Here is a 12331-nt window from a genome sequence, read left to right on the forward strand (position 1 = left end):
GGTTGGTGCAGAGAGCTGCCCCCATGCTGGATCACAGAAATAGGATGGATAGCCCCAAGAAGGAAAGGGTAATGTCTTACCTTTGTTTTCTCCTTCTGGGGACTGTTTGTTCTTAGACTCTGATAACCATACATAGAAGTATCATCATATGAAGATGTGCTTATAAGTTATAAGGAAGGGAATTGCCTATTCTAGGAATAGGATTTCAGGAAACCAGAATTAAAAGCACACCAAGTTTGATAACTTGCAGACATTTTGCACTTTTTCTCAAAGTAATTTTAATGCTGGGGTTTTAATATTTGCAATATTTCGTATTGATATAGGCAGATTCCTTGAATCTGTGTGAAGTGGGTAAGTTAATTAAGCAGTCAAAAAATCATAGCAGGCACTGCTGGGTGTTTGCATTGGTGTGTTCCGTATTCTGCTGGTCTCCTACGCCTATTTTAAGTAAGATCCATTATGTCAGATGATACTTAGTCCAAATGTCCACAGGATTTTGAAGGCATTTGGCTAGTGTGCAGTACACTTCCTTGATCCAGTAATAACCTCATGATGCGGTTGCAGTAACACACGAAGGATGGTGTAGCTTTTCACTTAAGTCAGCAGAATATATAATGTTAACTCAGAGCGTTTTGCTCTTGAATTAGGTCACTGTGATATGGACAGATGGTTTTAAAAAAACCTTTTGCTTTTTATCTGGAGGATAAAGCATATAAAGATCAGTTGCTGAAATTGGATATATCTAGTTTAATGTAAAGAAGGACTAGGGGTGACATGATAACAGTTTTCCAACATCTAAGGGGCTTCCTCAAGGAAAAGGGGGGGGTCAACCTATTCTCCAAAGCACTTGAGGGCAAGACAAGAAACAACAGATGGAAACTAATCAAGGAGAGAAGCAACCTAGAACTAAGTGCAATTTCCTGACAGTGAGAACAATTAATCAGTGGAATTTCCTGACAGTGAGAACAATTAATCAGTGGAATGATTTGCCTCCAGTGTTTTTAAGGTTTTTAAGAAGAGATTGAACAACCATCTGTCTGAAATAGTGGAGGGTTTCCTGCCTGAGCAGGGGGTTGGACTAGATGACCTCCAAGGTCCCTTCCAACTCTCCTATTCTGATATTCTGCTATCTTTAAAGGAAGGGTTGGGGAAGTTTTGTTCCCTCTGTGAAGAACATTCTTCACTCGTGGGATAAAAGTTCTGGTGTTGCAGAAATAAGTATAAAACTGACAAGCACCTTAAAAGAGGTATTGCACCCTCTCTCTGTTAAGATAGAGAAGAAGCCTTTCCTATAATGAGGTGTCCTGCTGCCACTTGCAGAAACTCTCTTTCTAATGGGGTTCCATCACAAGCTTCCTCATAAATGATTGTTGCTCAGACTCTCCATGATTCACCTGACAGCAATTTTATAGCCGGTTTTGCCAAAATATCTTCTCAGTCAGCAAAATCCAACGTAGCTGAAGGACATCGCATGAGGAAAAGTTATTTTAGAGGAGATGACTCATGAGACTTGGCCATCCTTCTTGCAAAGGTTGAAAACCTTCCGCATGAAGACATCCGCTTAATTCCACATTATAAGCCTTTTCAAATTCAGAGGTTTTGGCACAGCCAGTACAGGTTCTGCAATGTTCACACATCATCTGGATTCTCTGCATTTTCATGGAATTACATCGGTGACAAAACAGACATAGATATGATCTCCATCCTCTGGAGAGAAGTAACTTGTTGGGTTGGGATGCAAATTTATGAAAATATGAACAATTATTGAACTTCATAAAGTATTAAGGCTATCATGTTAAGGACATATATTTGGGGATAAGGCTGGTGGAACACAATGGGATTTATTTTTGAGTAGATGTATGTAGGGCTGCATTATAAGGTTTTATGAACTGGACGATCATTTTACATATTTGTTTAACAAATCCTAACCCTTTAAAAATAAGATTCTGTGTTTTTATCCATCAATAGTAAATCCCACAGATTAGGTACGGAGTACACTGGCATAATTAGAGAGTACTAAACTTTAGTTCACATGTAATATGCAAAAGGATTATTGTTGACAAGGAAGAAGGAATTGAGCAATGGTAGGTTTGTTCCGTATAACACACATCAGCAGAGGGTGCTGCTCTACTATCCCACACCTCCAATTTCCCTTTCATAAGGGACCAACAGCCTAATCAAGGAACTACCAAGAAGAAAACAACACTCCCACCATTACTGACAGGCACGTCACTTGTATATAAACAGAGAGCAAACCCCACACCACTTTAGCACTGATGATGTTACCTAGTTGGGTAATGAAATGTCTGCAAGCAAACAGCCAAACTCAGAGCATTAAGGACCCACAGTTCAACCTTAAGCTACAAATATTCTTTTCTATTAATTTCCCTTTTCTACAATATTTCTGCACTAAACAGGTTTTCCGTGGGGGTAAGAGACATTCCTAGAATTTTCCTTCCAAATAAATACTAGGGATCTATTTCTCTTTGGCCACTTCCAGTAAAAGCATCTGTCCTATTTTGCATATGTTCTGAGTTCTCTGAGGATCAGATGGTGTCATACCAGGAGCGATTTACTAGTCCTTCTAATGCAGGGGTCTTCAAACTTGGCCCTTGGATGACTTGTGGATGTCAACTCCCAGAATTCCTCAGCCAGGCACGCTGGCTGAGGTATTCTGGGAGCTGACGTCCACAAGTCATCAAAGGGCCAAGCTTGAAGACCCCTGTTCTACTGTATCTCAGTTGCTTCCTCGAATGGATGAATGCAGTTTCAGCAAAATCAGCTGACAAAGATACGGAGACTTCAAACCAGGTTAGAATGGTGAATCCAGCCACATTGCTGTGGGAGCACACAGGACATTCACAAAGGAGTGGGAGATTGGAGATTTCCTAAGATGAGGGAAAGGAAGGGAGAAATAACAGTGGGTTCAATGACCTCAGGAAGGAGGACATCCAGTGGAGATGTTGGCTTTCTTCAAAAAGGTCAACTTTATTAAGTTTCAAAGAGAGATAACATACAAAATAACAGAAAGGGAAAAATTGGGAAAAAGGGGGATCCGAAAGGGAAAAATATGTGATAAGAAAATATATTATCTTCCAACTTTCTTTAAATATATAGTAAAGTGACCTCTTACTCTAAATCAAAACAAAACACAGAAGTGTTGTATAAGAATATACAAAATTAGACTATCAAAATAACATCAGAATTATGTAGTAACAAAATAACCTCTAAATTGAAACATAAACATACAAAATACATAGTATACCTGCCTAATGATAACAATAAAATATACTATGTTTCCACAATCGTAACCAATCTGGACCTATCAGACCACTGATCCTATCAAAGTCTGGAAGTTGCCAAAAGTGGTTCCTTATTTCCTACTTTTAACCTAGGCAGGAATTCTCCTCATTAGAAAACAAGTTACACATTTTTATTCAAGCTAACGGTCATGATTTTCTGAGTAGCTCTATATCAGTGTAAAGGCCTGAGCAGCACACAGAACTGGGTTTAACCATCATATAAATTTCCCACAATGACTTGGACTTAGGTTAAATTGGGGCATTGTGGGAAATTAAAATTCCCACTAGATCCAAAATTCAGATGAGACTGAATGTTCCTTTTACTGGCTGCTGCTACGTGTTGTTACAGAACAGGCTTTTCAAATCCATTAATAAAGCAGGAGGAAAATCACTAGCATAGTATGGAAACTACCTGTGTGTGTGTGGGAGAAAGAAGGAGGGTGGATGGGTGGGAGAGAGACAGAGAGACAGAAGACTATAGTCTGTATTACCTTCCCTTTCCCCACAGTATCTAATTTTATAAACCACAAAGTCTTCTGTGATTTCTCATGCCGTTTCCTCTTATCAATATTGTCTGAGCAAATACTGCTTACCAACGGCAAGATTTCCAGTCAGGGAAATTAGATTCGTGTTTTGCATTCTGAGTCTTCCTGCCTCGGCTCTTACCATCTGGATATTTCTGGCCAAACAAAGGAAACCGAGATACAACTTCAAAGCATGTGACAATGGCTTGTGTACCACAGGTGAGTGCCAGGCTCACTGAAAAAATATACCGTTTGTGCCACTGGATTTGTAGATCACAGAGTTCTCAAATATGCATCTCTACCCTTCAATGCTGTTAGTCCAACGTTTTCTGGGTAGTGACATCAGCTGTTGCATGATATTGCTAAACTAATGGTTAAGCAGAATAAGCCAGCTCTTCGGTCATTACATGATCTTCTAAATATTAACTCTGTGGCAGGAATTCAACAGAGGAAGAGAAATCTGCCAAAAAAGACCTCTTTGGATCCCATACAAGAAAAAGGAAATTCTCAGTTTGTACGTAATTTGTTCCGTTGCAAAGTACAGTTGATTGCTTTCTTCCACAACAATTCCCAAATTCGTTTTAATATGAACTTGGGTCAGGTTTATGCAGGGAGAGAGAAAATAAACTAGAAAATACTTTTTGTATAAATCAGCATTAGGGAAGTAAGATTTTTTTTTATTGAAAAGGATTATAAGGAAAGAAGGAAGTGACATCCACCTGATCTGGGAACTTGCGCCAAGAAATGACAGCCATAGCATAGGGAAGATTGTGATCAGAACAAGGGTCTTCAAACTTGACCCTTCTATGACTTGTGGACTTCAACTCCCAGAATTCCCCAGCCAGGCACGCGTGCCTGGCTGAGGAATTCTGGGAGTTGAAGTCCCCAAATCATAAAAGGGCCAAGTTTGAAGACCCCTGGATTAGAATGTAAGAAGAAGGAAGGATTGCAGAAATGAAATGGAAGAAAAATAGACATGTTAAGTGATACGAACAGAAAGGAGAAATATGTAAAGGTCAGAATGAATGTGGTTTAATTGTTTGGAGCAGCTGATGCAGAAAATTGAAGTGACAAGTTCAGTTGGAAATGAAAGGGTTAAAATTGATTTCATAATGTTTGAACTGGTTATCGCGGAGATGACTGGAATTCGTAGCAAACCGATAGCTGCGTAGTGTGGTTTAGTGAAAGCCCTCCTTTATCATGCTGGCCATCTTTTTCATTTTTAAAAATGTTTTATTATAATTTCTTGGATTATTATGAGCCAGCCTGCATCTGTTCAAGAAGAAGCAAATGAGAGAGAGGCTAAGTTGATGAATGAGCCCATATCCCTCCTATTACTTTCCATGTACTCTATTTGCGTGACCTCTATCTCTTGACCTAAGTTCCCGACATCAATAGGGGATCCCCCATTTCCTTTCCAATAGCTAGTTATTGATTAAGTAAATACATAGATAAATTAATAAATAGGATGGTACGGCTGGATGAACCTGGGCTCCAGTTCAGAGTGACGTCCTTGTTCCCTTTTTGTTGTATCCTTGACTATTTACCAGAAAAAACCGGTCACAGAAAGAATGATGATGAAAGAGCAGCTGGTGATCTATAAATAACTGGAATGAACCTGGTCCAAGTGAAAGTCCATTAACACATAAAGTCACACAGCTGGTTGATTTCTCTTCAATCCAGCTACGCAACCTGGAGAGGGAGAGAGAGAGAAAGACAGCGAAAGAGAGGATTGCCCATTGCAACGTTCTGCCATGCTCCGGGAAAAGGTTGTCTCATTAGCTTAAAAAAATATGTGCACGCCACACGTGAGCACTCAAAGAATGTGTTTGTCTCAGGAAGGACTGTTGTACATTGTGGGAAGTTTACAGGGGACTCACACACAAAAAAAACCCAAATTACTGTGCGTTCCATATCTGCAGAAGTACAAATAAAATTAACATGAACTTAAATGTTTGAGAATGATTACTAGACAAATATCTTTATAAACCATGTAAAACTAGACCAGTGGTTCTCAATCTTTTTAATGCCGCGACCCCCAACCGGTTGTAAGTCCAGGACTACTCAACTGGTGCTGCACCGTTTGCAGAATGGGATTTTTGGCGGGCTCAGCAGGGCAGAGACAGCCTGGACAATTCCTATTGGCTTTTGAAAGCCAATAGAATTACTCTATTCAAGAGAGTCTATTCTATTGGCTTTCAAAAGCCAATAGAATAAAAGGGAGTAGCACAGCTAAGGAAAAGGGGGAAAAAATGACTGCGTTGTTTGGCGACCCCCGTGAAATGGTCGTTTGACGCCAAATGGGGTCCCGACCCACAGGTTGAGAACCACTGAACTAGACCTTCAACAGTGACGTTCCATATTTCATGAGATACGACTACAGGAAAGAAACCATGCAGAATTAACAGAAACACTGATTCCTCTTCTTAAACAATGACTTTGCATTTACAAGACAATTTGCCCAATTCTTTCATCATGGCAATGTTTCTCGTTGGCTGAAATGTGTAAAAATAGCAGGTTTCCTCATATGTTCTGCTCTGCTCTGGGTAATAAATAAATAAATGACAGAATAACAGAGATGGAAGGGACCTTGGAGGTTTTCTAGTCCAACCCTCTGCTCAGGCAGCAAATTCTGTACCATTTCAGACAAATCTGTTCTTTAAAACCTCCAGTGATGGAGCACCCACAACCTCTGGAGGCAGATTGTTCCACTAATTAATTGTTCTAACTGTCAGAAAATCTCTCCTTAGTTCTAGGTTGGTTCCCTCCTTGATTAGTTTCCCTCTATAACAACGAATGTGTACATGAAGGTCTAGATGTGAAAATAAATCGGTAGTATGGTAATTTCAGGGAGAAGACAGACGCTAAAAAGAAATGATAGCATTGCGCACGTCTTTGCAATTCTCCTCACGTGAGACTGTATCAGCAAATCTATCACGGTTTAATTCCATAGCTACTGATTCAGTATTGTCTTGTTCGCCCCTTAAAGAAGGAGGTTTTTCCATCAGAGGTTGCCAATAAAGGAAAATATTGCACAGCTTCAGACTCAAATGATCAACTGTGAGTTACTTGTTTTCCCGCCTCTCTTGGGGAAGATTGCACTAGCAAGAGGCCAAGACAGCAAGCAGAGAAAGGAAAAAACATATCAGCAAGGCACTTTTTTCTCCTGCCTGCTTCATCCTCCCCGCTACTGCTTTTCTTCATGACTCCTGTCTCATCGGGGCTGCTGGAAAAGGAATCACACCACTGCCAAATGAATGCTATCGAAGGAATATTTCAGATAACGATCTTTAGCAAGGGTTCTCAAACTTGGCCACTTTCAGACTTGTGGACTTCAATTCCCAGAATTCCCCAGGACCCCTGATCTTGAGGGACTGAATTTCATCAGTGCAAGAGTAGAAAGTGCTAATAACAACAGAGTGCCCGACCAATGACGAATACAGGTAGTCCTCCAGTTACGACAATTGAGGACTGCCTATAGTCTTTTCCATGGTGGTCTGTCCCTAATCTGGTCTTTCAGGTCTTCCAACACTGGAAGATTTGCATGCTACCGTATATGCAAACAAACAATACATTCTGCATTTTTAAACCCTGGAGTAACTAACATTCAGATTTCACTGACCTAGGAAATTCACTTAAATTTCAATTGATTCACTTTTTCCTCTTTCAAACAGTTGTATTTTCTTTTCTAAGCCTAAAACCCACTCTTGCTTAATTCCAGTGACTAAGACTACATTGATAGCCCAATCTTTGAAGGAGCTAAATTGTGCCTGGGTTAGAAATCAAAATGCAGGGTGCAGTTTGAGGAGAGATTATAACATATAAGTTAAGGTGACTTTCAAGGTTGGAAGTCTCCTTCGGTCTCCTGTTTTCTCTCTTATCTATTTGAACAGTGCATGTAATTTAGAATGACTCTTTTTCATCAGGTAAATATTTTAGTGCAGCATCCAGGTTTCTAGTCAACCATTAACTCCACGTTTCTCTAATTTCTCATCCAAACAATAAGCTTCTGACTTGAACCCTTCAGACAATAATTCATAATCCTTTCTGTGTGTGTGGTTAGAAAGTGATCTTTACATAGACCACTAGCAGACCAGGACAGGAATAGTCTGACATTTTTTATTTTCTAATTATGGATCTGTTTTATAATCAGCATTCCTACTCTTACTGAAGTTCAAAGTATGAGTTTAGTTGTTCATGTAGCCCAAACAGCACTACTCATGTTCCTCAAATGTCACGGTCAGCTCTAGTTGGCACTTAGACAGGAAACCCCATGCAACAAGGGGAAGTTGAAAAAAATACTTTGGCAGAAGGCATTGGATATCTCCTAAAGATATGAATTTTCTGGGACTTTGGCTATAGAAAAAGGCCTAGGATATGTTCCCATACAAATTGAGCCATACTGGAAAATATTTCTCAAGAGTCCTGCCCAGGCTATAGGAGAGGGAGAGAGGTAACTATTGAAGTGTGCAAGCATCCTTTCCCTGCTGATTCATTCTGCCTCTTCTCTGTTGACATTGAGACAACAGACAAAAACTGTGGTTTTCCAGCCAGTTTTCGGAACCTTGGGTTTGAGGTAACATTTCATAATGGTCTGACTCAGTCTAGGTTGTTCCTAGATAGTGTATCTCTTCTCCTACTATTTTTCCTCAGTTGCTAAAGAAGTACATAAAATTGGGAGAACATCAAGATCTATCCCAATCCTAATTCTTACAAAGGCCCTATAATATTAGATAGAAGTCTTATCTAATGTATGATATGATTTTTTCCCTCAATCTCCATGCAAAAACAAAAATGTCCTTATTATGATATGTATGTTGATTTTAAATCTGTTCATTGTCTGGAATTTTTTTTACAATATGCATTTTTTAGGATATGCATATCACTTCTCAGTCATTGAGCTAATGCAGAGGTCTTCAAACTTGGCCCTTTTATGACTTGTGGACTTCAAGTCCCAGAATTCCTCAGCCAGGCATGCTGGCTGAGGAATTCTGGGACTTGAAGTCCACAAGTCATAAAAGGGCCAAGTATGAGGACCCCTGGGCTAATGGGTACTATCTTCATACTTGCAATAAATAAACAGATGTATAAATAAAGGAAACTAAACTTATTTATGCTGTATACGTTATGAAACATGAGTAGAAACTGTTGTTCAAAGCACTAGGAGCCATAAACATACCAATGTTTGAATTGTTTGAATGGGTTTCCACCTTGTGCTGAGTCATGGCTTGTTTCGACATTGTTGGCGGGGTTCACCCATAATGCTGAGGTATAAAAGCATGATTAACAAGCCACGCTGCCCAGAGCCACCTAGAAGCTGAAGTCATTCAAAATCCCTACGAGGCTAAAGGATGAGGTGTCAGGAATGCTATTTGCATCATTCTTGTTAGTATTGCAATAGCGGGTCTCCGTTTTTTTGTGCTGCGGTAGTAGCTGGTGCTCTTTTGCCTCTGTCTGGTGGACCTTTAATCTTTGGGGTCTAGAAACGTTGCCCCCTCTCAGATCTTGGTGACGCTCAACCTTGAGCTTAAGCAAACAAAAGAAACAGGCGGCTGAGTTGCCTTGTCGGTTTCAAAGACCAGGTGGCTGAACGGGTTACAGGAAAGGAACAGGTTCCAGTCTCTCCTTTACAGCAAGGAAACCTCTTTCTTGCTCAGAGAATTTTGAAGGCTACCACCATCAGTGATGAAGAAGAAAATGTTTGAGACCTCGAGACTGGTAAGGAGGATGCTCTTTTCTCTTAGGCTTTAAGAAATTATTCCAAGGAAACGGCCTTATATGAAATGAGTGTTGTAACCAAGGGATGATGATGGTGGAGTTTCAGTGAATATAGAGTGCATTTTCTCCTTTTGAAGTCTTGCTTCTCTGGCTTCCAGATCTGGATTTCTCCACTAATTTGGGGCCCAATTTCCCTGGAGTTCAATTGCAAGTGGGAGTGAAGCAAATGTTTAGGGCTATCAGAACAGGGACAGCTGTTAACTATACCCAAAGAAACTGAATAACCACAAAGCACAGGATGTTCCTAAGCATGGTGATATGTAAAGAGGATTTCAGTGCTCTGGTGTACCAATTGTACAGATATGAGGCTGGGCAGTGAGTCACTGGGTTTAGCCATCATCCTGAGTTGTTTTAATCATGGTTTATTGAAGAAGAGGTAATGATCAGGTTAAAAAGTAACACCAAGCCATCTGTGATGGCTTATTAGCCAAATTGGGTTTATTCGGGTAGGATTATGCTTTCCAGTAAGCCTAAACCAAACTAACCACAGTACAGCAATGTGGGAATTAAGTCATTTTGTTAATCAGCCATCCAATTCACAACTGATGGCAAAAGGAAACATCTCTTTCACACACTACTGCTTCATAAATGCATGGAATTTTCTACTCCAAGATGGGATTTATTGGTTTTGCTTTAGCATGTTACATGTACCCCTGTGCCTTGTGGCTGTGATCTGTGCGAACTCACTCTGAACTGGGATTAACCAAGTAATGACCGGATGGAGAGGTTCTCAAACTTTCTTGGTTCATAGGACACTTAGCGTCTAATTTTTTTTCCTGGAGCTCTTATCCCGAAACTATAAACTATCTTGAGCGGGTGGTTCACCATCTGATGAAAACCTTTGAGTTTGCTACAATGCCCTGTGGGTATCTTTTGCACACCGTTTGGGAACCATGGACATAGTGCAAAGGGCAAACCCACCCAAAATATCTGTTTAGAATGCTATTCTTTTTAGAAGCTATGCACGAAAAAGCCATCTGTTTCTCAGGAGCTGGAACAAGCAGTAATGAGTGAATTCTTGCTGCTTTCTCATGCCCTGTTGGTTCTAAGATTTCTAGTGATGTCTAACTGATCATGGCTGGAAATAGATTCTAAGGCAGTGGTGACGAACCTATGGCATGCGTGCCAGAGATGGCACTCGGAGCCCTCTCTGTGGGCACGCGTGCCTCAATCTTTGGCTAGGTTTTCGCAGGAAAAAGCAATTTCTCAAGCCCCTTCCTAGCCAAAACAAGCCTCCGGAGCAAGCGTGCTGTTTTCAGCTTTGAATTATATCAAATCTGACATCAGAAACAGACTAACAGATGACCTGAGTGCTGCATGTGTTGCTCTCAAACTTACAAAGTATAAGCCAAGGTTAGACAAATTACCAGCATGCATACAACAGCAAAAATCACATGAATTGTTCAAAAGCATGCCAAATGCAAACTTTTACCTTTCAGTAAAAAGTTGTTTGTGTCATTGAAAGCTTTGTTATTGTGTTTTTCTTTTAAGACAAAAGATATTAATGTATGAGTTGTTTTTTCTAAACTAAAATCTCCATATTCAGATTAAATTGCCATGTTGGCACTTTGTGATACATAAGTGGGTTTTGGATTGCAATTTGGCCACTCGGTCTCTAAAAGGTTCGCCATCACTGTTCTAAGGGGTGTGAAATGCTGGCCTGATCCAACAAGTTCTGTGTGCCTATAATGGTATGAAAGATTTGGACAAACGTCCTTTGAAGCAAAGTCTCTCCAATTCTATAGAAGAAATATCTATTCCTATGAACCAGCAAACTATTATAAACTATTATATTTAACCAATATAAACTATTTGTTGAATCAGTGTAACATTAGTGTACTATTACTTGAATCAACATCCCTAGTAGGCATGGATTTAGAAACATGTGCTATCATTGCTACATCCAGAGGTCAAGAAAAGTCACAGTTTAATGATGCAATAGTATTTCAACCTGACTCCACTCTTCTTTGGTTGACCAAAAGTAGAATCCTGAAAGACTAGTGTAAATATTTACAGTTTGTACTATTTTTAGGCTAGACTTTGAAGGCTTTCAAGAGCAAACTGATCAATAAAATGCTCCCTTGTCTTAACTAGTAACTAAAAATAGAAATGTGGGAGGAAAGTGCAGGCTCTTTTGACTGTGTGATCATTATTTAATTAGCCATCATTCCATAAATAAACTTACATGATCCAATTTAAGTGGACTAGAAAGTGGGACAATGATTAAAAAAAATCTGTGCCTCTGAATTAGAATTCTAGAATTTATGAGGTCCTTATTTTCTTAATTTTTTTTTTCACTTATGTTGACCAACAGTCTCCGTACATTTTCCAGGTTTTGGAAGCAGCTGTAAATTGGAATCAGCGGACAAAAAGGAGAGAGATTTTTTTTTTTAATACTCAAAAAAATTTGAAATGCAAAAAAACACTTCTCGATTTTCTCTCTTGTTAGATTGTTTGTTGGTTTAGATATTTTGTCGTCTGTCATTTATTAATTGCATTGATACCGGGTCCTTCAGATAATCTAAAACAGATAGCATTTAACCTTTTTAAAAATTTCACAACAAGGGAAGCCAGGCAGAATTGTAGAAGTAGACATGGATTGCCTAATAAACTCTGTAGCTATGGGAGAACTGGAAGTTAATTTCCCTTAAAAGCAGACATTTGAGAAAGTGATTTGTCAGAAGAAGAAGAAGGAGGAGAAGGAGGAGGAGGAGGAGAGGAGGACGA

At 39.6% G+C, this 12331-nt stretch overlaps 1 protein-coding gene across 2 annotated transcripts in view; it reads left to right on the forward strand.

The window, feature by feature from the left end:
• Nucleotides 1-12331, forward strand: part of GCK (glucokinase) — a 27469-nt gene continuing 15138 nt past the window's right edge. The window contains exon 1 of one of the 2 annotated variants that reach the window (XM_039356474.1): nucleotides 1-68. In XM_039356474.1, coding sequence (XP_039212408.1) covers nucleotides 24-68 — 45 coding nt within the window. In that variant the 5' untranslated portion in view covers nucleotides 1-23. Of the gene's footprint in view, nucleotides 69-9059; nucleotides 9545-12331 lie in introns of those variants that run through there. The other variant, XM_039356475.1, reaches the window with a different exon arrangement.

This window comes from Crotalus tigris, unplaced genomic scaffold, assembly GCF_016545835.1.
Source record: "Crotalus tigris isolate CLP2741 ecotype Arizona unplaced genomic scaffold, ASM1654583v1 scf7180000018825.4774228, whole genome shotgun sequence".
Classification (NCBI taxonomy): domain Eukaryota; kingdom Metazoa; phylum Chordata; class Lepidosauria; order Squamata; family Viperidae; genus Crotalus; species Crotalus tigris.